The sequence below is a fragment of the Protomyctophum bolini genome, assembly GCF_963924005.1.
Source record: "Protomyctophum bolini genome assembly, chromosome: 17".
In the NCBI taxonomy this organism is placed as follows: Eukaryota; Metazoa; Chordata; class Actinopteri; order Myctophiformes; family Myctophidae; genus Protomyctophum; species Protomyctophum bolini.
The window spans coordinates 34,103,729-34,131,128 of NC_137878.1; the positions used below are offsets into that span (position 1 = coordinate 34,103,729).

A 27,400-nucleotide genomic window follows, 5' to 3' on the forward strand; every position below is an offset into this window, starting at 1 on the left:
ATATATACAATTCAGTCAGATATTCCTAAATAAATCATGCCTGCAATTCCAGTTACCAAGAAGTAATTTTCTTCCATAATGTGAACCTTACTATATTTAGTTTTCTATCAAGAAGCCTCAGCTGTGCTTTGTAATGTAACTATTGGACATTGTGATGATATATTGTGCTGTCCTATAGGTATTGTGCTGTCCTGGAGCACAGCTGGAGCCAGGGGAAAAGACACAGAGATAATGATCCTCCCCAGGGAGGCTGGGAAATGTACGTAGTTTTAACAAAGGTTGTGTTGCTCTCTTTCCCCTTCTTGTTGGCTGTTCCACAGGGCAGGTCATTAACAGAACATGAGCATGTCCATCTCGTTCTTTAGGTGACCTGTGATTTAATTCTGCAGCATTCTACTGTATCTCCATTTGAAAAAATGATGACGTACAGTAGTTTGTTGTGTACCAAATGTTTAGGTACATCATTACAGCCCCAGAATGTCTCCTCTTCCTTAAGCAAAGTTTCCAGTGGTTGTCCTCTGACTTCTCAGGGTGGCTGCAGCTGTTAGATAACACATTTGTATTCCATCCAGAAGCAAAACGAAAACAGTTTAATCACTTAATCCTAACAATATATATACTTGACTGCATGGGCTCCCCCAGGGGTCTATAGGTCTGCTAGTGTTTCTCTCTAAATCGCTTTGCTGAAAATAGCTGCCCAAACTACAAGCTCACAATGCGACACTTTGTGACACCCTGGTGAATTATCAATTTGGCTGGGATAGATCAATCTAATGGTTGTGTGGACAAATTTGATACAAAGAGAGTGAAAGGGTTTTCAAACTAATTTCAGTGGTTACTTTTACTAGGTTGTATGTAAAACTAATCTAGAATCAGGGTGCCCATACCGACAAGGTTGACTGACGAACAACAGTGATGCAATATGCAAATGAGTGATAGAAATCTGATCCCGTAAATGTCCCCATTCAGAAAATAAAATAATTTGATATCCCTTGACGGCTTCCCCCTAGTGTCCCATATATCTAGACAGACCTGTTGTCTGTGATCTGCATTGGCAGGACACAGATGCAGGCAGGATGGTGAGACAGAGAATGATGGACTTGCTGCCTCATTGTATGGGTGAATAAATGCATGTTTCTCAATGTTAAATCAATAATACACTCCACTCCGGAGGCTTGCTACAGGGCACCTGCCATAGAATATCCATAAATTGAGGACAGGATGGCAGCTCAGTCGAAGCTACGTCTGCTCCCTTTGCACTAAGCAGACCCTGAAAAGGTACAGCTGTGGGTCACATTGTCCAAGTGCTGACAGAGATTAATTGAGGGCGTGGGCTTTTGTGTGCCGATGTAGCCCTTGATGTGGCCCTCGGGGGCCTCTCTGTGCCTCTCTGACCTTAAATAACCTCTGAGTGCCCGCTACCTTGCCGACAGTAACGGGTGAATATTTCATGAACCAAGGGGATTTGAAGGGAAAAAAAACTGCTTCTGATTTGGTAGCGACCGCTAATGGCCTCAGATGTGACATAGTAGAGAAGGATTGCAGATTGGTTTACCTCAGACGTGGCAATCTGTGCCGCTGAGACGCACCAAGTGCCACATTAAGTCTACCCTGGTCCCTGACTGGCACCAGGAAGAACTCATTTATGAAATAGGAGAAAACAACATTTTAATGTTGTCACAGGTGGCTATGCTAGAAAATGAGACACGACATCCGACTGTAATACTACTACTAGCTGGGAATTTCTTTTCACGTTTAATTTCTTCCACCCCCCTCTGTCATGTCAACATGTCATTCTGGGACAAACGCAAGTGAAGTGACAACGTGACTCTTTTTGCAGCTTATGTAACAGGAATGAAATAAGATGGCTGGTTTCTTTGAGCCACCAACTTATTATTTCAGTGGTGTTGTGTACATAGTCACATAGTACATAGTCAGATGATGGCAGATCTTCGTCTAACTACGTATATTCTGGGTCCAAGAGTTCAAAACTTTGAAGTGATCAGAACCCACCTTGTTGAGAAGCTACTTCTGAGCCATTCAAGCTAATGGTTTGGTCATTCATTTTCATATTTTGTGCTACTCAGATTTGTTTTTTCTTGACTTCAAATGATAAGAATGTGATTTGATATATTGTTGGTCAGACAGATGCTCAGTTACTGTAATTGTTTACCTGGTATATTTGAGGCACTACATTATTATCTTCTGCACTCTACTGTATGTGACTATTTATCTTGCTGTTTATTGACTAGAGTTCAAGCTTAGTTTACGCTGCTCATTCTGATCTCGCACTTGTAAGTCGCTCTGGATGCCTACAGTAAATTGCAATTGTAAAAATGTAAATTGGTTTTTGTTTGCTAACTCTGCTCATTACTCTGCAACAGTGAGTTTAAAATGCAGATTATTTGCTTCATTTTGAGGCCATATCAGCTTTCAGCAATATCAAACAAATAGTTGAAGATCAACAAGGTTCGTCAGCTTCACAGAGCTTAACACCGACTTGACTTTATCCATACCATTCATATTTGCACAAGTAAAAAGGCCAGAAACTACAACATCAAACGTGTTACAACCAAAAAACTCCAAAAGGCCACAGTGAAAATTAGGCCTCATGTGTGCAGTATTTCTTTTTCTCTGTTTGATGCTTGTTAATCTTCACAGCTGGACACTGATCTCTCTCCTCTCTTTCATGCAGTGTGTTTTTGTGTGGATGAAGGATGCTCTTTCAAACAGTTTCCCATAAATGTTTGAGCCGTGAACAACATCAAAAGACCTATTGTTCCTTCCCAGCCCTGCAGTAGCTAGAGAAAGCTGTGTGCTATTAAACCTCACAGCCTTCTGTGACACTTTAAATTACAAGTACACAAAGTTGTGACACATCCTTGCATGACAAACACTTTGGATTTCATCACTCCTGGTGACTTGTGAAGCTCATCTCCCCTTCCTCTCTCTGCGCTCCCTTCCTGTAATTTCACTCTAATTTACCTTCTGATGTGCAGCCGGCTGTGTGAACCCCGGGGCTGCTTCTGGGGTTCTAGATAGAGCTACACCAATATATTGGCTTTGGCCAATATGTCGGGCATTATTGAGTCTGTCAGGTGGAAACCTTATTATGTCCAAAGCTGTTATATATACTTATGCTTCTATACGGTGAGCGAGTTATTTTCCTGTCAAAGTTTCCCCAAAGCTGTTATATAAAACGTTATGCGGAGATAAGAGGTTTCAACTGTAAAACAGACTAGAATCAGTAATTCCAGTATTGGAATTACATGAAGTACATTCAGCCGATTAAAAAAAAAATCAACCTGCCTGGAATCCCTAATTTGGTCATTTCATAGGCTTTTTTTATTTATTTAAAAGAAAAGAAAAAAAAAATATTATTAAATATCAGATAGAAATCAGATAGATTCCTCTGTATCTGTTAATTGTGTAAAGGAGCGCTGGGTGGAAGACTGGGAGTAAATCTCTGATGATTGCGGGAGGTTTTTTATGTGTGGAGTTTGATTGAAGGTGATCAGACACATGGCCTTCTGATGAGGTGTTACAGTTGGGTGGTTGCAATTCAATTCAAAGGGCTTTATTGGCATGAGAAAACATACGTTTACATTGCCAAAGCAGAAAGAACAATACAACAATACAGCAATACAATCAAAACAAAAATGATGTACATTTGAAGGTCAGAATCTTCAATCGATCAACTTCTATGTACCAAGGTCACTCGATGCAGGTATAGTGCAGGAATATACACAATGATTAGTCTTTAGGGTGGTTGTGTTCCATTTGATATCCTTCTCCTATCACAGCAACTCACAAATCTTGCTGCTGTGTTTGCACATTGTTGTACTTCGCCCAGCAGATATGGGAGTTTTTTGTCATTGGTCATGTTTGTTGGTTGCACAAGACATTTGACACTACTGTTGTTTGTGAGATTAGTTGCAGAAACATGCACACACACACACACACACACACACACACACACACACACACACACACACACACACACACACACACACACGCGCAACTCAACAGAATTGAACAAATAATAATGAAAAATACGAAACTAACTCTGCATGCATGCGTATTCAGTTCATTCAACCATTAATGCTTTTCTCTCTTTGACAGCCAATCTTTGTCACTGTTCGTTCTTCTGTGCATGATGGTTAGTTGCTCTCTCTCTCTCTCTCTCTCTCTCTCTCTCTCTCTCTCTCTCTCTCTTCTTCTCTCTCAGTCTCATCTTGTCATTATTTTCTCTCTCCCTCTTTATCTTTTCCTCTGCATCTTTTATGAAAACATCTGCCTCCATTCTTCATTGTATACATTTGGGGCCGTTGATGATGCTGATTATGAATAGATGGCTGCATTGTTGCATTGTTTTCTTGGTTGAGGGTTGATTGCGTTTAATCTGCGATAAGATGTATTGGAAGGTGGCCTGCAGCTGCAGCGCTGTGGCTCATTTACTGTATATACCGTACTTTTTGTTACATGACTGTGTCGATCTATACTATAGGCTCTATAGGCTCTTTCTTTGGCGTGTCAGGGCACTGGCCTATTAATGCATGCAGCCCACCCTGTTATTATGTCTGTGTCCCTTTTTATGCCCGTGTATGGAGTTCTTTGTCAGGTAACTAACAAAATAAAAACAAGTAACAGAAAGACTGATCACGTACACAGTCTGTAGTACAAAAAGAAGGGATGACTGGAAAAGTGAAGAAAGGGTCCCATACCTCATTATGGAGCCCCTCATTATGTATCTAATCCTCTCAAGCTGCTAATTTACCGGCCACAAAACATATTCATGTCAACTGACCTCCAATATTATGAAGTATGTATTGGCTTTTATAGAGCCCAGCTAGGACCTTTCCAGAACATAGTTTTTTCGGCAATAAATAGGAATATGAATCGTCCCTAAGTTCTGCTATTTCATGTCATTTAAGTAACACCTTGAGGAGAAGAGCATATTATAAATGATTGTTTTCATGAAAACCATTTGTGAAAGAGATTGTTCAGATAGAGGGTAGGGCTGGGCGATATGACAAAATCTCATATCACGATATAGAATTTATTTTATCACGATAACGATATACTCACGATATAGCATATTTTTTACGATACCTATTTTTTTATCTTTTTTTTTTGTTTTTTTGTTCAGGTCGAGTACTTTACTGTACTTGTGCTGTACTGCACTGTACTGTACTGTACTGTACTGTACTGTACAAGCTCTCCTCTGTCTGTGTGTTAGGCTGCACAACAGTGACACTTGGTGGTGACAATAATTATGCTATTTCCGTGCTCGGATACAGGGACACACATAGCTGTCTATAGTGGTTGCACCACTCAAAAAACAGGAAAAGAACACTTATGCTAATATCAAACTTATGCCAATTACAATATGTAAATGTACAATATCCAGTCTAATTATATGAATATAATACTGATGCCCTGCCCATGCACAGACAGGCCCAAAGCAAGTAGCCTACTAAAATATATATAATAATAATTAATAATTATTATTATCACAATTAAAAAGCAGAAATAAAGAAATAAGACGTTCCCATTCAGACACAGAAGTACAGGCCTGTGTCTGCATTAAATTGTCTTAAGGAAAGAATAAATACCTCATGTCACAGTTTGTCACTATAGTTGTTTCAGTTCATTTTAAGCTCTGTATAGGGAATCAAAATGTTCTGTTGTAGTTATAGTTTAGTTTGTTAAAGACGTTGGGCAGCTTAACGATGTTTAATTGACTACAGGCGATAGAGTGAGAGAGAACACGACCGCGTCGTCAACTCTCCATGCCCAGCTGTGCGTATATGGGACGAGTGGTTTTTTTTTTTATCACAACAAAGTTAGCGTCTTGGTGTTGTTGGAAGCCGTTGCTGAATTAAGGACTTTTCAAATGGAATAATTTATTTGGAACAATAAAACAAGACAGACACGCAGGAGGAGGAGGACTGCACAGGTAAGAGGAAAGGCTTGGAAGAAGTTTGCACCCGGCGACGGACAAGCTCAATTGTTCAACTGTGTAAAACATGCGTGGCTCACCAACATGAAACCTGCATTTATAACAGTGAATGGCCGGTTACTAAGGACGCGTTCGGAAATAGCGCAATGGGCGCACTGTGCAATGCAAACTGATAGATGAGTGCGCTCCGGTGTGGTTTTTCCGAACGTGCCCCTTACACCGCTCTGAATCTCGTCAGCCATCATTTATCTCCCTTCATGTAATCCAAACCACTTCCATATCCTCGGCTTGTGTTGTGATTGTGGTCGTGTTGGCCTTAGAGTAGCTAGAGAAGACATCCGAAAGGTGTTGGCTCACTGTTTTCAGTGCGGTGGGCTGCTGGGCATGCCGTATATAAGCGCTGTGACGTAAAATACTGCCGTAAACACTGCCGTAAAGCGAAACGGCGATATAAACGATATTGCTTATTTTTCGTGATAGACATTTTCTATCGAAAATACGATATATATCGTCATATCGCCCAGGCCTAATAGAGGGGAGATAAGTAATAGTTATCCTGAATATGGAACGAGCAGCCCTGAGGGTAATGTTTATCTTCAACTGAGCTTTATGTTATTGCTTCTTTTTAGCTGTGGAATTGAAAGTGTTCTTATATCGAAATCCACAAACATCAGACATACAAATAAATACAAATAATAATGTCTGTGATTAGACCCCCGGAGGCTTTCTGATAATGAATGCTGCTTTGCTTTTCATTACACTCCAAGAAAAGCTGCTCTCCTCCAAGCATGTTTGTTTTCACCCCTCTGTACGTCTGGTTCACTCTCTCTCACAAACCCCAATCACACACACTGCATGCACATCATACACAAGCACACACTGCATCCACGCACGCACATAAATACCAACTGCCATCGGTTTATTATTTATTATCATCCAGATGATTTTATTCAACTGTCAGCCTATCGCCACCCCACAAAATCTCTATTCACACCACTGATGTGTCGCTATTGCTATGGCAACAAGACTCATTGGATCCTCCTATAAGGTATGCTGAATCCATGGAAGAAAGACCTTATTTCCTATCCATTAAGTATTTTATGGACCATAAGCATTTAAGCCCAGCAAGACATGTCTAAATAGGTTAATTGCGTATTAGACTCCCATCATTGCAGGCTAGACAATGTCATACATGCTACAATGACTTCCATCACCAGCAGCTCGGCTGTTAGATATCATCATTTTTCGTGCGGCGTGAACCCAGGTGAAGTGACATGAAGGAAGTTATGGCAATATAGATCCAATCCTCTCTGTCGCTATGAAGCAAAACATAAAGATGTAGTTTAATATCCTTCTTGTGTTTCATGCTTAAAAGGAACCAGGAGAGAGAGAGAGAGAGAGAGAGAGAGAGAGGTGTGGAAACTGATCTCTCCAATCCCCCCCTCGCTCTGGCTCATTTCCTCCATGGTTCATTTCTCCTTCCGGCTGCTTGTTCTGCTGCTACACAGGAGGCCTGTGGTCATTATCACCCATGAGTGCTGCTCCTCCGCTGGGCTTTGAGGGGCCGACTAGTGACACGGGTCCTTCTTGTCACGCTCTGTGCACCGCTGCCTGGCTCCAGCCATCTGCTGGTGGCTTCATGGCTCGTCTTGTCACAGTGAATCCCCAGGTCGTCTGCTGAGAGGCTGACCTCCATCAGAAGTTTGATACTACTTATTATATTTGATTGGCACATCTGAACAATTTGAAGACAATAGTCATATGCACCCAGAGGGGAGAATAGGTTGGCATGGATCACAACAACACTGACTCCTGGATGGGGGCAGTGTTGATACATCTTTCGAGTGGTGCAGCCACTCCAATGCACAGCAATGTGTGTCCCTATACGTGTCTGTTTAGGCTCCCTATTATGTCTGTCCGTCTGTTTAGGGTACCAACAGAAGACAAAGTGGTGCTGTTGAGCTTCACACTTGTGCACAGGTGCATGATGGGAAGCTGAGTTTTTAGCAGCGCACACATAAACACACACACACACCCTCTGACGCTGTTTGTGATCACTGTGTTACTCTAACTACTTTCCTGTGAGTCAGCAGAATCATCAGATCAGTGGTTCAGAGTGAGTTTATGTTCAATTATGTGCTTGTTTACAGCTCATTGAAGCAGGTCCTCATGGTTGGTTGGGGTGATAGAGCTTGTGTGTGTGTGTGTGTGTGTGTGTGTGTGTGTGTGTGTGTGTGTGTGTGTGTGTGTGTGTGTGTGTGTGTGTGTGTGTGTGTGTGTGTGTGTGTGTGTGTGTGTGTGTGTGTGTGTGTGTGTGTGTGTGTGTGTGTGTGTGTGCACAGGCTTCACTGAACACAGGAGAATGTATGTCAATGCACACTGCCAGTAAAGTTCTAGTAATAGTAGTAGTGTTGGCTGATGAATGATTTCAACATCCTGATACTGGGTGGGGGGTCAAATTATGACAGGCAATTCAAAACAGTAAACACACTTTGTTTGAAATAGACACTCATGCTTTCCAAGGTGTGATTTGGGCTGGGAGGAGGAGTAGGACTAAGGCCCTATACTAGGGACTAGACCCGTCTGCTCTACTAAACTACTGCTCATTTGACTAGGGATCTCCTTGTAGCCAATCACACAGCCCTGGGGGTCCCTGAACCACTGGCTTGGGGTACAGAATGTCTCTAGTGTAGCGGTGGTGTCAGACTAGGATTATAGGATAATATAAATATAGGTTGAGATACTCATGTTTGAGCTTTCTCCTCTGTAAAAAGATTAGATTCAATTAGATTAGATTCAATTTATTGTCACTGCACATATAAAATACTTTGACAATGAAATGAAGAGTGGCGTCTAGCCAGAAGTGCAATACAGTAATGCAGTAAATGAGATAATGAATACAGAACAAATTACAGTATGTACAGTAATGTATACAGAATAATAAATAGAATAAATAGTAATGAGTATGATTATGAGAACCAAGCATAATCTGGATTACATGAGAAGAAATAACTGTACAGTGCAAGCAATGCATGATGAAGATAATATAAAGCATATATACAGTATGCAGTATGCACACCCACCCACACATACCCAAACTATCTCCCAGCGCCTCCCAGAAGGGAGAAGGGAAAAGGGTCTGTGGTTTGGATGAGAGGGGTCTTTTACAATACCTCTCGCCCTACGCAGACATCTCATTGCTGCTTAATTAGCGGCAGCTTCTCGAATGAAACAACTTTAGGGAAAAAACATTTTTAATGGTATATACTGTTATACCTTAATTACTGTTAGGGAAATATTTATTTAAGAGATGGTGTTGTTTCTTCTCTGCTTGGCTCCGCAGTCACATGTTTGCATATAGCCGATGCTTTCCTACAACGTCTCTGGAAACTCACTGAAACTGGAGGTGGATGTGTGTGGGTGAGGTTGAGCATTCTGACATTACCCTGAACCTTCAGATCTCTTTAATCCTCCTCGGTTGGACATGCTCGCTGAATAAAAACCTAAGCCTGTTATTCCACTGGGTGACCTTCCTCGACCCAACTTTCCTTCCTTCTCCAACTTTCAAGGCTTCACCTTTAACCTCTGACCCTCAATTCCAGCGGTTGTTCCTGGCGTTGTTTCATCCAAGTTCATATAAAAAAAGGAAAAGAAAAATGTTCTATGCCTGGCAAGGCTGGCATGAGCCACGGATGCACCTGGGAGGCAAACTGGATTTGAATGATTGCATTTGTCAGAAATGTCGGTTTCCGGAAGAATGGATACATACTTTTCAGATCTTTTTTGCTTTTCTATGCACACACTATACAATATTTATTGAGGTATCTAATAGGCACAGAGTACGTTTCTGACTGGGCTGCATGGGCTTTTATCGCAAGAACTGGCTGACCAATAATTAATTAATTAATAATTGACTGTCTCGCAATAACAGCCCATACTTACAGAAACATTAAATTAATTCTTTGCCTCCCAGTGCGATGAATCTGCCAGCTGGACTCATCAGACCAAGAAAATAATGCAGATGCTTTTTGCATTTCTTTTGGGACTGTAGACCTGTTTCTTTTGAGATTGTGTATGTGTGTGCACACATGTACGTGGGTCATGTCAATCTTTTGGATGTCAAAACTTAATTTCTAAATGAATGAATTAGGTTTAAGCCTCTTACTAGGACTTCTATCATCATATATGGAGCTTTAGTAGCTAAACTGAAACGGCTTACTTTGAAGTTGTATGAAATCTCTTGTGACTTCCATATATGTCCACACTTGCCTTTAGTGAGGATTTTTGCCAGCGAGTGTTTTCTACACGGAACGAGTTGGACGGTTTACAAGCGACTTCTAGAGGCATACTTGATGTTCCCCCTTGACTAATGCTTGGCTGGCTGGAATGAGAGGACGAGGAAGAAACATAGGAAGGAGGGAAATTATGAAGAGTTCCAGGGGGCATCCCGGTCTTTGTTTGCTCTGGGAGGATGTGGGGAGCTGTAATTAAACCTCAGTAAAGACAGTGCAACTCTCTCTGGAGAGCACTGATCGCCCTCACAGCGTTGTTCTCATCTCTATGGTTATTATCGCCCACCATAATAAGAGAGGCTTTGGCCTGTCTCATAGCTGTGTTGTTTGCCCAGTGAGGGTTCTTTACAATGTCGGCTCCATTTCACGGTAGTGCAGGTCCAGGTCGGGCCCTTGCAGCTGGGCAGAGGAGACCCCTAAACGCAGCTAGTGGGAGCTGGTGCAGGGGCCCGCTGTGGTGTGAGGTTTGCAGAGTGGATTGAAGCGGTTTTCACTCCCTGAATCTGTGGTGGCCACTTGTTATTCCATGCAGGGGACTCCATGGTCACATGTTTTATTTGGCAAATTAATTAATTGATAAAGAAGCACCTCAACATGATCTGTGTCAGAGCAGGCAGTGCAGAGGCCAGCCCCAGTGCAGCCTAGGACCCAGTGCTGTCTGGTAAGACGCCGCAATCCGAGAGTCATAGAAGACACATAGAACGTCATCGAATCCCATGTAGGAATAAACATCATCCGTTCTGTTGAAATGCACTCATTTCACACATAATTGACTTCAGCTCTGCTTTGAGCAACTCTCAATGTTTATTTTATTATGGAAATCGACATTGGAGCTTGAAAACCTTGAAGACCTTTACCATAAATTAAGAAGAAAAAAAACAAACATTGAATGTGACCAGCTATGAAGATGTCAGGTTGTATTTATTGGTATATTAGCATTGTTCGATTTTAATAATGTGCCCATTTTGCACAAAATCATTATGAAAGACCATGCATAATATTGTGTAACCTTGTGCACATAAGGGTCGTCAAGTAGTACATGTAGGTCAGTACAGCCCTCACCCTCCTCTGTTGGAGGGCACCCTTAAAGCAGCCTTCCACATGGTGGCAAAAATGCCTCATCTTTGTTGATAAAATGTTCATTATTCTGCAATGGTACCTTCAGGACATGACCCCTCACCCACCCCTACTCGCGCACAAAGATCGGCTGATCCGTCCATTCGACACCCTGGGCATCGCGCCAAGATTCCTAGACTTATTTTCCGTCGCAGTCAGAAAATGCACCTCTTCAGGCTCTCCCTCACCCCATAGTCCCCTCCAACATCACTAACAATAGCATACACTGGTTAAGCAGTTTGGGCGGGTTTAGAGAGAGCCTTCGGATTGTGTGAGGTGAGAGCAACATAATTGATGTCTCTAGTGGAGGCAGAAAGTGAAAGATGGAATGATAAATGAACAGATAGAGGCTCCACTAATGAGAAGTATGTGCACTGGACACATTGGCTGCTTCCCTTTTCCACCTCAACAAATTAATAATAATTGATGAAAGTTTTTCACAACACCACCACACACTGTGGATCAGTCATTTCACACATCATCCTATCCTATAGTGACAATCTTAGCACATACTCCAACTCAGAATTGGAATGGTGATGATTACAAAGGAAATTAGAATTGGCCACCATATGTTTTTTGCATTGCTTTTATTTACTTTTAATGTAATTGTATGAACATAATTGTCTCCACCAGGCCGAAGGCATGGGGAGACACCCTGACCCTGACCCTGTCCGTGTGTCCATGTGTGTGTCCGTCTGTCCGTCTGTGATCAGCTAATCTCCGGCACTGTTGGCCTGGCGCTGTTCGCAGTGAAATTTTGCACAGACACTCCCTGCATGCCAGAGCATAACCTCTGCCCCACATTTTTCACATGGGCCTGTTTTTTGCAGTACACCTACAGATTTTATCCAAACATCACGCAAATCAGTACACTCTCTATAGCCATTAAATGAAACGGCTCTCTCAGATTTTTCATACTCCATCCTGATTCCTGATTGGGTAGGATTGGCTTCCAAAGTTTTGTAGGACTGCTCCATTTTGAACAAAATGCTTCATGAACACGCAGCCTCATGGTGGTGCTATAACAGGCCGATTTGTGCTTTTACCTAACTGCACCAATCTGCCTAAAACTTTGTATGTGCACTCCCTAGAGGCCAAGGAAAAGCCTTTGCCCTGCATTTCGTCACATCTGCCTTTTAGTGCAGATTGACATGAGGCTTGACATGGTGTGCTGTACCAGATGAATATAGTTCAAATGTTGTATGTTCTACACTTTATTTGATTGAACACGTAGATTGAAATCCTCCTGCTCTCAAGGGTTTATGGAAGAAGTGTGGTTGTTGTTATCAATGGTCTTCATACATTCAGAGGTTGGATGAGGCTCTGCATTGATGAGGAACGTCTCTCCTCCTATACAGTAGTGCCTCCTCCTCCTCGCAATAAACTTGAAGCTGATACATGGCCTGCACTCGCCTCCACTTTATCTGCAACCAAACAGAAGACTCAGTCAGAACATTCTGGTTTCTGGGTCCCATCAGACCTTCCTGCTGTGAGGTCTGGAAAGCTGTGATTAAATAGATGCCAGTGAGCGGGGCTGCTTGTACATTCTGCAGGTTTGCCTGAGGGAACAGCACTGTCTTTCATCTAAAGAACAAGAGATCTCCCCCCAGGTTTCACTTAGTCAAGTTTAAACACTCAAACAGTCAAACATGAGATGAGACAACTATTTAATGGCCTTTTCATACATCTGAACTAGGTTTCTGTTCCAGCATTTGATGACAGTGGTTGGAATTGTTCTAGAGATGTTTCACTACTAGTTAAAGCTAGTTCTTTTTGCATTGAATGCATTGAATAGTCAGTGTAACAGTGAATGTTTGAGTACTACATTCTATGCCAACATCTGTACACATGATGAAACTGAAAGAAACATGATGAGAAACCCTCCCCACCCAGTGCTCTTTTATTACGTATGTGTTTTAGAAATCCTTTGAAAAGAATGTCTTTCACATGACGACCTATCACCATATCAACCAATACTTCAGTCTGCCATCACACCTCTCCTACTGTTAGAGAGCCCACAACACACAGATCACAGCTTCTAATCTATAAATCCCACAGGATAAATGCAACTCTATACAAGAGGAATGTTGTGTTCTCTCTCCTCTCAATCTGGATGTATTTTATGATGTACAGTATATCTGGACTTCAGGCTGTAGTCAGGTTAGCGATGTTCAAGTGTTAGACTGTAAGTGTATGCCATCACGTTAGCGAGGTCCAGGCCCAGCAGGGTAAAAGCAGGTTGGTGTTGCTGGACAGTTGCATCTGGAGGCCCCTCGTAGAGATTTGAGCGCTGTTTTCCGATTAATCACCCTCCAGGGCCAAAATGACAAGTTGAAAATGCCTCACTTTTGAGAGTAAAACAAACTGTATTAATTTGGACGACAAGTTCAGTTGTTTGTTTGCCAAAATATCGTCAAGGAATTTCACTTACAATAGTTGAATACATTGTATTATTTGTACTAGTTAGGGCTGAGCGATGTGATTGTGAGCTTGTAGATCATCTCTTAAAAAAATATAATGAAGAATAATATAAGTTTAAATTATAAATCCGAATAATGAATTTAGTTGCTTATATATATATATATATTTTTTTTTAAGAAAGATGAAAAAAACCCCACACATCAATTAAGTTAATTAACCTACATGAGTACGAAAAAAGTCATTTTTGTTTCAAAATTTCAGTTTTGCATACATTTTAAGCTACCCACCTCAGGACGTCAGACACAGGAAAGCAGCGAGACAAGATAAGATTTATAAAAGCATGACAAAAGCAAAGTCGTAAAAATTCAGAATTCAGTCTAAAATTCCATCAAGAGGTTTCCGGGCGGGCATTTTGACAGCAATTCAGTCAGATAACTCACAAATTGATTGAACAAATATTTATTATAGAATGAGAATACAAGTGTGCATATAACATTTTATCTTGGTGTTCGGCTCTGCTACATTTTTCTCCCTGCTCGGCACACTTATACAACCATCATTAACCATTAACCCATTCTGACCGGGCACCCATTTTGGTGTCGGCATCATGTTATGCTTTAGCTATTGAAAAATAGCAGATCTACAAGCTCATAGCGCGCCACCGAGTGGCGCGCTACGAGCTTGTAGGTCTGCTATTTTTGAAAAATCGAAGAACGACTGACATTTTTTTAGAATCTGATCTCAGGTCAGAATGGGTTCATCAGACCAGTGTGTGTCCAGTGGAAACCTCGTATGAATCTGATCTCAGGTCAGAATGGGTTAAGAGCAGGTACTGATAGATATACAATAACAACCCCCCGGGGAACAGAAATAGCAGAGCCCACTGTTGGTGCTGAGGTGGCGGTGGGAGCAAACAGTGCATAACAGCACCAGGAATAGAACGCATATGCAGAGGAAGGAACGCAAGAAGAATCCAGATTTAGGTGTGCTTAATTACCCCGCCCAATTATTGGTCAGCTGATTGCCACGTCAGCGAATGACATGAGGGTCTTGCATAACACTGAATGAGCCCCTCGAGTACATCTGACTGAACTATAACTCTGCAAGCTACGTATCATTTATTTTTGAACAGAGATCATCAGTCTGATCCTGCATCATGAACTGTCAACTGAACACAAACGTCAAGGCAGTTTTATTTATTTAGCACCAAATCACAGTACAATAGTCATCTCATGACTCTTTTTATAGAGCAATACTCTTTAACGTAGATAGTCACATAGGTAGGTTAACGTCACATAGGTAGTCACATAGGTAGGTGAACACGGGCATTGCTGTTCCTTGGAGTTTGGAGTGGTTGCACCACTATAGCATAGAAAGAAAGAAAGATACAGTAATAGTGGATTTATGCTGGCTAGATTAAAAAAGAAAGCTGTGTGGAAGTTGAGATGTTTGAGCCTGACGTGACGTGACATCAAAGCAGAGAAGCTCTCTCTACATATCCAAGACCTGTTAGTCTACTAGCTGGAGCTCTTGATCTACAAATTGCCTCACCTACCTTTTTAAAGTGGAGAACAATCACTTTTCTCACACAGATTTACAGTATTTGTCCCCTCTCTGGTCCCGCGAGACTCGTCAGCCGTGACAGTTTCTCTCACTGTTATTTTGGGTCCCTGGGTCCAGAGGTGGATCCATCTGTGTGGGTGGATTGTGTGTCTGTGTTGCAGAACAATGCTTTGGAACTGTACTCATGTCTTGTTAGCTCTTGTGATGAGCAATTATCTACCACTCTAAAAGTGTTTTTTTTTTACGAATGTTAGTCATGTAACATGTTCTCTGCTGTCATGAAAAGCACAAATAATTCACTGTCAAAGCCATTAGCACCTCTCTTTGTGCAGACCTGACAACGACCACTCAGCAGCACTCCAAACAGAAACACGCACACACGCACGCACGCACACACACACACACACACACACATAAACAAACACACACACACACTCACACACAATACATGAGGCATTTCTAATTACATGGCATTGCCCTCCCATCGTCAGATAAGCTAATTTGGGGAATGAGAAGAGAACATGGCACCTCCTGAAAGCAGAGGAGCATGATGGGAAAGGAGGATGCGTCTTAATGAGGAGAACCAGTGGAACGTGTCTCTCTCTCTCTCTCTCTCTCCATGCAGAGAAGGAGGCCTCTCTCTCGCCACAGAGCCCTGCTCCACCACTCACCCCATCTCATTCTCACACAGCTGCATGGACACAGCACTACAACCAATTAAATACTCTGAAACATACACACACAATCTGCTTCAGGCATGGAGGAAGAGTGTGTGTGTGTGTGTGTGTGTGTGTGTGTGTGTGTGTGTGTGTGTGTGTGTGTGTGTGTGTGTGTGTGTGTGTGTGTGTGTGTGTGTGTGTGTGTGTGTGTGTGTGTGTGTGTGTGTGTGTGTGTGTGTGTGTGTGTGTGTGTGTGTGTGTGTGTGTGTGTGTGTGTGTGTGTGTGTGTGTGTGTGTGTGTGTGTGTGTGTGTGTGTTTTGTGGCAGATTCCAAAATAAGCTGTTAAACACAGGAACGTGAGTCCGGGTTGTGTATTGCAAAGCGATTAAGGCAATGCAGGCCTGACAGTGACACACATTTATTATTGTTTAAATTTTTTGCAATTGAACAAAAACAGCCCCAAAAACATGAAAGTCAACGTCAGAGCTCAGAGGAGAAGGTCTGTGTATCCCCAAAAGGGGTACCGGTAAGTCTATTAGTGCAGGCTGGCACGGAGTCAGAGAAAGTCTTTTACACCAGTAGAGCTGCTGTCTAGAGTTAAAGTGACCACTTAAGGAACAGAACAGGGTCCTGGGACTTTGAGCAGCTCAGGACACATACCGGTATGTAGACTTAGACCGCTAGGACCGAACACCCAGCCAAGTAAAGTGGTAGGTACATACTGTAGACCAGGAAATCATCAAAGCTAATGGAAGACCCCTTAAATAAATTGGTAAAATGTCTATCAGAAAGAAGCTATTGTCCATCATAGGGCCACAATTTAATAAAAATAATGAGCCATGGTATACACTATACAGTATGTACGTATTTGGTGTGAAAAGAAAGAATGTTCAAAGTACGGTATACAGTATAACACTACACATTAAGGTTCTTTAACCACATAGGAACTGACATTATGGGAATCTTGGAAAAACTATTCAGCTTACTTGTGTAACAGATGAAGATCATACTGTACCTACCTTACCCTTAGGCCTGACCTCAAAAATCTTCTAAATCCTCCAGTTTTCTGAAATAAATATTTTCACGATTTTTCAAAAATAGCAGACCTACAAGCTCGTAGCGTGCCACTCGGTGGTGCGCTATGAGCTTGTAGATCTGCTATTTTTCAATAGCTAAATTATAACATAATGTTTAAAACACCAAAAGGGGTTCCCGCCCAAAATGGGTTAATTTCTTGTTGATGTAACATTACTTAATGGGTTTTTTTCCTTTGAAACGGTGTACAAATTTAACCCACTCTCTACAAACACTGATGCTGATGTGCATCTTTGGACAAAGAGACTTACTACAGGACAACAAGGTCACGTTAACAACAAACAGCCTGTGGATTGTTTGGATGGAATGAACACCCAGTGAGACGGTAGATGGAGCTGGCGGGTGACCATGACAGACTGAGTCCTGCTGCGTTCAATGTCCTCCTCCTCTGGCCTGTCATTTGTACAGTCACTGGCATTCCCTCACTCACCACAGTGGGCTAATTGAACCAAATGGAATGGAAGTGTTAGTGTGGCCACAGCCAACAGCCTGGCTCTGGCCATTACACAGGATTTAGCTTTTAGACTGGAAGGATTGTGTCGGATGTGATGTATGAAGGTAATTTACCGAGGGCCTGTGGTGATGTCAGTCGTTCATCCTGTGCTGCTGTTAATGATGGTTTTCATGTGGTCTCTGTCTTGCAGCTAAAAGCTATGTCTTTTCCTGGAAGTGTTATTTCCTCCAATCATTTACAGTAATGTCCGTTGTGTACAGTAACCAAATACAGTAATGTTACATTTCTCTTCCCTCTGTCCAGCTGGCTGTACGTTTGACGAGGACTCTGATTCCAGTTCGTGTGAGTACCGCCAGGGACAGGAAGACGACTTTGACTGGCAGCTGATCAGAACCTACAACTGGCCGCACTCCACTCCTGACCTTCTACCAGGTAGGTTATGAAAACATTTACACTTACGATCACTCCACTCCTGACCTTCTACCAGGTAGGATATTAAAACATGTATTCATTTTAAGTGGTGCAACCACTTCATTAAGTAGCTTTGTGCCTGCCTGGCTGGCTACCTGTGTCTGTGCACGAAAATAGCATTTGGTTGGTTTTCAAAACCAAGTGTCACTGTTGTGCAGACTCACACACACACACACACACACACACACACACACACACACATGTGCCACTTATGCCATATTTAGTTTGGTTACTTCTCATTGATTTCAACTTCTGTTTGTGTCATGAGTAAATCCACACAGAAATGCACCCTGCTAATTGTATGAAATATATATAGCCAAAGTGGACTTTACTAACTGGAAGTGCACGGATCATTTTTCTTTATTTTCTAAATCTTTTTATTGTAATTTCAAAAATATAAATCTCAGGAATCATATAGGGATCGAGTTACAGGGTTACCATATGAAAAAAGTATTATTGCGCAATTCATGCCCCTTCAAGACAAAAGAAAAAAGAACGTTTTCCTCCCCTTCAAGTCCCAATTTAGTAAAGCCAATTCCCAATTCCCCAGCCTCTCTACGAGTACTCCATCTCTGCCTCGGGTCTCCTCCGATACCTGGGCCGTCAAGCCACCATTCTGTCCACCTGACAGTGACAGGTCTCACCAGGGGGCATAACGCATGTGGAGGTACACGCTATCCCCCCACCTCCTCCCCCCCTGAACAGGCGCCCTGACCGTTTGTGGGGATCATCAATGCAGCGACATTTGGCTTACCACCCGCGAACACGGCCAATTGTGTTCGTTGGAGCGCCGTATGCAAGCCGTATGCACCATGAAGACTAAACTCCATGGTGGTGGGCAGGAACTTTACCCTGCACCACCTGGACGCCCCCATAGTGGTCCCAGCCAAGTCCTAACAGAGCAGACAGTTTACAGCTACCCCCCCACACATATAATGCCTCTAGAAAATTTAAGACAAAATGAAAGGTAAATAGAAAGAAAATGGTAGCACGGATAATTTTTAAACCATTGATTTACACACAGTGGTAACAACAGAGGATTTACGCATTCACGCACGCACGCACACACATGTGCCAGCATGCTCTCTGTAGAAATGTGTTGTACTTGCATGCTACAGCCTGATTCCTGAATTGTTGTGCCAGGCCTCACGTCCTGGTGTGAGCAATGTGAATTCTAGGTTGTTGCCGGTGCAGCAAACTGCACGACTGGTGCAAAAGGGGACTGGTCAGGAATGACGAAGTGCAGACGTCCTCTGTGTGTGTGTGTGTGTGTGTGTGTGTGTGTGTGTGTGTGTGTGTGTGTGTGTGTGTGTGTGTGTGTGTGTGTGTGTGTGTGTGTGTGTGTGTGTGTGTGTGTGTGTGTGTGTGTGTGTGTGTGTGTGTGTGTGTGTGTGTGTGTGTGTGTGTGTGTGTGTGTGTGTGTGTGTGTGTGTTAGCGTATGTAAGTTTTGTTATGTTAACAAAACTCCCTGGGATTGGTGGAGAGACACAGGTCAAAGGTCACTGCTGATTACACTTCCTGGTTGTCCTCAGGGCCTGGAAGCTCAAAACAGAACAGGCACACTTTTTGTCATCTGTCATCATCTTTTGCGCAATGCAGTGTTCCTTCCTACGCTGTCTGGAGAAATATCACAATATGATTTAGATCTTTTGTTTGTGGCAGGGGGAGGGGTGCTATTTATTTTACAACATACTGTAATTATTTAGACGCATATATAATTAGTGTTTTTGTGCCTCCATAATTTACACTATTTTATACTGTAGGTAGGCGAGGAGGGTGTAGAGAGAGAGAGAGAGAGAGAGAGAGATTTTGCCCAGTGCAGTCGGTGTACAGTTAATTTCTCAGCAGACTGGTTCTGTAAAGGAGCTTAGTAAATAATCAATCTATTTGCATTTCCATTTGCACATGGTTAGATGCTGTTTGGCACAGAAGGGTTCAAACCATGCCCATTCCTGTATTTTCTGCTTGGTTGCCTAACCCCGTGAACACACTGTCAGGCGTGAAGGCGTCAGTTGGGCGTCGCGTCAGGTCTCAGTTTAATGCCTTCCGGGGCTTTGGGCGGTCCCTAGAGGAGACGCACACGGAAGCCTATTTAAAGGCCTGTAGTCCTCTATTTCTTGGTTGGCGAAGTGGGCGTGAGACAAGTGAGTGACAAGATGTTGACACACAGGGAAAGGCGCATTATATTGTAGGCTATAAGGTGCTGCGTTGCTACTTAGCTATCGAGTCATGACTCATTAGTCGACTGGTTAACGTACGTGCCTTTGGAATGGGGAACCCGGGTTCGCCTCCCGGCCGAGGCCACACTGGTGGCGGTGAGAAGGAGAAGAAGTTTTTTGATTGATTGATTGATTGAAATATTTATTAACAGTTTGCAGAATAAAGGGCAGTCCATACTCTTAAGACTGTACTGCCCTTAACAGTACATTTCTCTCAAGTCAGTACATTTCAAGCACAAACTCAATACAAAGACTGTTAACTGTGAGTGGACGACCCCATTAAGCATTACACTTGTTTACAGCAGGGTCCACATTGTTCAATTCATCAAAACATTTAGAGACGTACAAAGTCAGTTATGTAGGACGTGACGTAAGGTACCACAAGAACAGCGCGAGGGGTGTATACTATCGGTCATATGCCTTCTCCAAATCCACAAAACACATGGATCCCTGCAAGAGTATAGATCTGGTCAGTTGTTCCACGGCCAGGACCGAATCCACATTGCTCCTCTTGAATCTGAGGTTCGACTATCGGCTGGACCCTCCTTTCCAGTACCTTGGCATAAACATTCTCGTGGGGGCTGAGTAATGTGACACCTCTGTAATTGGCACACATCCTCTGATCCCCCTTCTTAAAAAGTGGGACCACCACCCCGGTCTTCCACTCCCATAATCTTTAGCCCATAACTAAACAATTATTGTCCACCATCCACACAGCTGCATTTATTTACATTCGATTCACTCAAGGCATGTGGATCTTCAGAATAAGATTAACACTGAAAAACACTGGCGGTGATTGAAGAATTAATTAATTAAAACCTGACAGTTAATGTGGAATTAATCAACACCACAGGATCATTATGGACTGTTGAGGTTAAACTTTTAATTCCCCTAAAGAGACATGACTTCAATATTATTACTAAAATAGTAGGCAATTGTTTTGTCGTAACTGGACAATGCAGAAAGTTTTTCCCTAAATGAATTAATGTGGCCCCCAAAAGGTTGATATTTATATAGCGGCTCAATTACTCCCCCATTACATTTAATTTCTGTAGCTAAATGTGAAATGTTTGTGTTAAGCCTCATTCTCTGGAAATACTTCATTTATTATAGCAATAAGCCTAGTAGCATAGTGATATAACAAAAGGTCAATCACTCAGGTCACTGGTGCTGTACAATGTCATTGTACTGTAGATGCATAGATCTCACCCAGATTTTTCTCCAAGGGCTTTAAATTCCTCCAGAGCTGCTAAAGAGACTACAATTGAGACAACAGCTTCGTTTATTGGGCACCAACAGATCAATATTATTGATTTGCGCCCACAAACCAACCGAGTACCAATTAATGACACGAACCGATGCAGTTGAAAAGTTACATTTCATGATCTCAGCCTTCTACTTCAGTCTTGCCACTGTCCAGACCATGGGAGGTTCCGGTTAGGGTTGAGCCGGGTGTTGGGCCCTATCTAATTTCATACCTTCATACTTTCTTTACATTTCAGCAGGGCATATAAGGTGAAAAGCTGAGTTGCTGGTGATAGAAGTCATTGTAGCATGTATGCCATTGTCTAGCCAACCTTAATATGCAATTAACCTACTTAGACACACATCTTGCTGGGTTTAGATCCTTTTTAATTAATAAGTGGGCTTCTTTGATTGATTCAGCACAGCTTGCTGGAAGACACGATGATGATGGTAGGGGTGGGGGTTAGGTTCAATAAAATCGTGTGTGTGTGTGTGTGTGTGTGTGTGTGTGTGTGTGTGTGTGTGTGTGTGTGTGTGTGTGTGTGTGTGTGTGTGTGTGTGTGTGTGTGTGTGTGTGTGTGTGTGTGTGTGTGTGTGTGTGTGTGTGTGTGTGTGTGTGTGTGTGTGTGTGTGTGTGTGTGTGTGTGTGTGTGTGTGCGCGCGTGCGTGGGTGCGCATTTTTGACTGTATTGGAAATCATACCTTGGTGATTTACCTTGGTACGTATATCGTAAAAATACCACCCAAGCTTAGTCCAGGTATCTGATGATTTAGAACGCAGTCTCTTTTATATGAGCAGTGTTTCCACTGCTGCAGTGGCAGTGAAAACAAACAGCTTAGTCCTCCCCTGGACTACAATTTGAATTCAGCCCCGTGCCAATCTATATAAGAGCAGCATAGGATTCAGCTGCTACCTATGCAGTCCAGCTAGGTTGATTATTATTTAATTTTTTATGCGTTTTTTCTTTTGCATTTTTTTAATCTGTACGGCCAGGTCACAATAAAGGCTTTTAGTTGTCCTGATACATTTTTTAGTTGACTTATGTGACTTAAACCTTTTTGCTCTTTGTGGAGCATACGTAGGTCGTTCGTGAACTTCCTCCAGCTGGTTCGCTGTTGGGCGATCTCTGCTTCCTTCCATGTTAACGGCCTGCCTGGTTGTGTTGCAGGGTGGTTTCCTCAGGTGTGTAGAGTTAGTCCGACATCCCAATAATTAGACATTACTAATACTAAGCCTAGCTCTCATAAACACATGCTGAAGCCACGGGTGAGTCTTTATACGGCCACGTATGTCGGACTAACGGGAAGTCGGACTAACACGTGCCCCCCTGGTTTCCTCACTGTGTGCCCAATCCAGCCCCATTTCTTGCGTTTAGTTTGAGTAACTTTTTTGAGTACTCTTTTTGCAATGTGCTTTTACAGTCTGTTTGAAGTCTGAGATGTAGATGAGCTGTGATTGTATTAGCTTTTGAATGTATCAGAACTACTGTAAGTCAGTCTAACTATTCTATCTATGAATATCTCCCGATCATAAGGATCTTCTCCCAAACGTCTCTCCCAGGGCTTGTGATACTCCTTTGCCTCAGCAGAACTTCAAACTGGTTTTGGCCAGATCCCCCATCCCTGACCACGGATTCAGCACTGATGATTTACACTTGAAAAAAGTGATCTGAATCAGTAGCTTCACTAGCTTGCTTATACCAGCCGTGTGACCACATACAGCTTATAAATAACCAGCAAAGACAGAATGACTCTATGAAATGACATATTAAACCGGAGCAGTTGGTTCTTATTCCAGCATTACGTCATTTGTGTTTCAGTGCCAGTGGTGTCTGTTGTGGAGGTGTAATGAAAAAAACTGCCACGCTCTGAATTTCTCCCCTTTGACCAGTGCTCAGATGAAAAAAAAATACACTGTGTGTGTGTGTGTGTGTGTGTGTGTGTGTGTGTGTGTGTGTGGTATACCAGACATGTCCAAACTTAGGGAAAGATACAGAAGTGATAGGCAGCCAGCCAGATTGCTTGATGATATATTATAAGCTAAAGTAAAGAAAAACAAAGATTCAGAAAGTTCTATTAAATGAATCCCCTCTTTTTGAGCCTATGCACAGCTTTGTGTGTATACATGTGTCTGTATGAACACAGAATGTGCTCAGTTGAGTGGCTGAGCACGGAAAGTGGTGTATGATGATAAGAGCACTGCTCACTTCACACAAGTGTGTTTTTTCTTATCACTGATCACTTTAGACAAGAGATCAGTGCCATTGCTGAGGTTTTCGGTTTACTGGTTTATCTGGAGAGTTGGCTGCTAGCCTTGTTTATCTGGAGATCTAGGTGGCTCAAAGCCTAATGTGTTTGCTGGAGAGAAATGAACACACAATGATTGGATCGTTGTGAGAATAAACAAACGATTATCATTACGCAAGTCCAGTCTGCATTGTCTTCAAAGAACTCTCCTTCATCATCATCATCATCCTTCGACTGTCGTCGAGATCCTAGATGCCACGTCTTTCCATCAGGTCCTGTCAGCCATCACTGCTCCCAGTTCTTAGAATGTCAGTCCTGTGTCCCTGGAGATTCTGTCAGGATACGTATGAGGTCTGGTTCCTCTGGATGATTGCGGGAGCCGCCATAGCAGGATATCTGATATGACTTGATCCTTGGAGTGGTAGCAGTGACCAACAAAGATTGCTCTACGTCTACGACGTGCTACGGTTGTTGTTGTTATTGCCGGCAGTTCACCATAGATCTACTCTTTGGTTGGATTTTTCCAGGAGATGTTTTTAACACACACGGGGAGTCTTGTATATGTGCAAGCCGGTCTTGTAATTCCATAGTCCATGTCTCAGCACCATATAGCAGGATACTTTCAGCACAGGCCCTGAAGAAAGAGACCTTGGTGGAGGTTGAAACGCTGGACTGCCAGACTCTGAGTAGTTTGTTGCAGGGGGTCCAGGCTTGTCCCTTTCTGGCAAGAAAGTCCTTTCCTTTCTGCTGTCGGCCACATATGAACCCAGATATTTAAAGTCCTTGACTTCCCTAATGTGTGATCCATCCATTGATGTAATACTTGGGTGGGTGGGGTCCTCGTTCATAAGCATGCACTCCGTTTTCTTGGCATTTAAGTTAACTTGAGTCCTACTTTGGCAGCGGCCTCTTCAAATGAGATGAGCAGAGTCTGAGCAGATGTTATGTGCTCTGCGCGGTCAGGGCGACATCGTCCGCATAGTCGAGGTCAGTCAGGTACTTCTCGCTCTGCCGACCAGATCTTCTTCCATGACGCCATGAGGAACTCTTACTGTCCACTCTAATCAGTTTTTAAATCCACATTCATGGAATAGAAACAGGAGTGGAAAAGGGTGCCCCTAAAACATTGTTTGTTTGCATTTTAAGTCGGGGAGTTTGCGTACTGTATAGGAGCAGCCTGCACTGCATAAAGCAGGGCATGTTTTCTCATTCAACATCCTGACTCTCTCGTGTGTGACGAAGGATGAGGGTCATGTCCTCACATCCACACGTTCTATTTCTGTTTCTGTAGGTAAGTAAGCCTTGGCGAGGCTTGAGGCCCATAGGGCAGGAGCCTATCTCATGTTTCTGTAGCGCGAGGCAGCTTGATGTACAAGTACACCCCCTGGACATGATGTACAAGGACACCCCCTGGACATGACGCTAGTATGTCACAGGGATTTACCCCAATCCAACCCTTGAGCATCAGGTGCCATTTTTAGAGTCTTTGGTATGACCCGGCCAGGGATCGAAACCAATCTCAGGGCGGACACTCTAACCACAAGGCGACAGAGCTGGTTGTTTCTGTAGGAAGGATACCACTAATTAACCTCTCTCTAATGACACAACTGTTCACAAGTTCAGTTCATCACAGGGAACAGAGAGCAGCATTCTGTCATTGACTGCCCCATAAAGACACCTCTTTCTTAACCATCATTCTGTCAGAAATAAACATCAATTTCTGTTATGTTGTTTACTCCCACTTATATGACACTCTAATTTTGCCAATGCCGCCACTCCTACTTCAGTTTAGTCCTGCTCGTGTGACATTATGCAAACAAGATGGTCAATTATAATGCTGTCCAGAATCTCTCTCTAGTTTATGAAAGGCACTTGGCACAGTGGATTTGCATAATGTTTTTACTTTGCCCCTCAATATTTATTTACTGGACCTTTCAATACCTAGTATAAACAGAATGTTGCAGCGCAGTGACTACAAACTGGTCTCTCTATTTATATCTTAATACCTTCTTACTCCTCTGCTCTGTTCCCTCCATTCTCTCTCTCTCTCTCTCTCTGAACACAACCTTGTTAATAACACATACACACAGACATGCACGCACACATGCACGTACACGCACGTACACGCACGCACACGACTAAAAAAACAACCGGTTCGATCCCCGGCTGTTACTGGAGCAAGTGTCCTTGAGCAAGACAATGGACCCCTGAGGTGGCTTGTGTCTTGCATGGTGAATGTAAAGAACACATTGTAAAGAACTTTGGATAAAGGCCTTATAGAAATCAAAATGCATATAGCATTTATTCAATTTCACATTCAGGGGTTTAAGCATTGTGTTCTCTGTTACACTTTTTTTATCCCACGATTTTGCAACCCAATTTTTCAATTATCTAATCCTTTTATGCATGAAGAGTCAACGCCGCTTCTTTTCACCTGACGGGGGAGTTTCCTCGGTTGGATGTAGCGCGTGGAAGGAACACGCAATTCCAACCAGTTCCTTTCCCCTCCATCAGGCACCCCAGCTGGCCAGGGGGAGGCAGTATAGAGACCAGGATTACTGCATGTTACTCTTGTTATAAACCCTTCTTGTTTCACTTTTAACATTAGAACGTAACTTACTTTCTCCTGCAATGCCTTCTTTCCTTCCATTCGCGTTTCTCATCCAGTGCTCTGTCCTCAGGTGCACTCAGTCTATTTTTAGGAGACATTTCCACATCCACATACCCTGTCAGAGTAATTGATATATTATATCGTTATCATCAGTTCCACAGGTAGGGTGAGCCATTTGCACATATAATGGGTCTGATATAATAATGAAAGCCCAGAGGCCTTCAGTGGGAAGGATAAGCCAGACCAATGGACATTTAAATATAGCAAAATATACCTTTTTGAGCTGGTCGAGATTCAACTCTGGTTCAGACTTAAAGTCACAAGTTCCAGTCTGAACATTATATTACATATATTCCCTTATAGGCGGGCTTTGCTATTTCATTCCCTGTAATATCTTTTTGGTAGATCATTTATTTATTATAAATATGTTCATGCTTACAGGGAATGAATGGATTGAGACGGAGCCTTGATTTCAAAATATAAATATACTGATGCTCATTATGTGTATATAATATATATGATATTTATTAAATATATTCATTCTGATCCAAGAATTGTCTGACTGAATACAAAGAATGAACTAGTTTGTGGATCAGATGTTTCTAGGAGAACACGACTCCATTTGCATTGTGGTAAACAAGGGGATCCATGATTTATTTTATAGATCTGTTAAATGTCCTCGATGGAACACTGTGGAGTGAGCATGAATCAGAGCCTATAAGTGAAGCAATGTAGCCGAGCCGTAGAAACCACTTCCTCCTGAGAGAGGACGAGCTATGAAACTCTGAATTCCTCTCCATGCATTATTATTTCTTCCAAACATTTTTTACTTAGTTTTGAGCTTGTGTGCACATCCGTTGCTCTTGCAGCTCCCTGACAGTTGACTCTGTCTCTGTGCGCGGCTGCACGCTCTCAGAGCTGCAGGTTGCTATAGTGTTGTTCTGGTGGTGGTGGTGGTGGTGGTGGTGTGTGTGTGTGTGTGTGTGTGTGTGTGTGTGTGTGGGTGGTGTGGCTTTCGTGTCCCTCGCAGATCCATGTGTGAC

General features: G+C 42.7%; 1 protein-coding gene across 5 annotated transcripts in view; it reads left to right on the forward strand.

Annotated features, from left to right (window-relative positions):
• LOC308331342 (receptor-type tyrosine-protein phosphatase U-like) overlaps positions 1-27,400 on the forward strand; it is a 265,106-nt gene that overhangs the window by 151,708 nt on the left and 85,998 nt on the right. For 4 of the 5 annotated variants that reach the window (XM_080786751.1, XM_080786750.1, XM_080786752.1 and 1 more), the window contains one exon: positions 17,867-17,995. In XM_080786751.1, the coding sequence (XP_080642877.1) occupies positions 17,867-17,995 (129 nt within the window). Of the gene's footprint in view, positions 1-17,866; positions 17,996-18,034; positions 18,051-27,400 lie in introns of those variants that run through there. The other variant, XM_080786754.1, reaches the window with a different exon arrangement.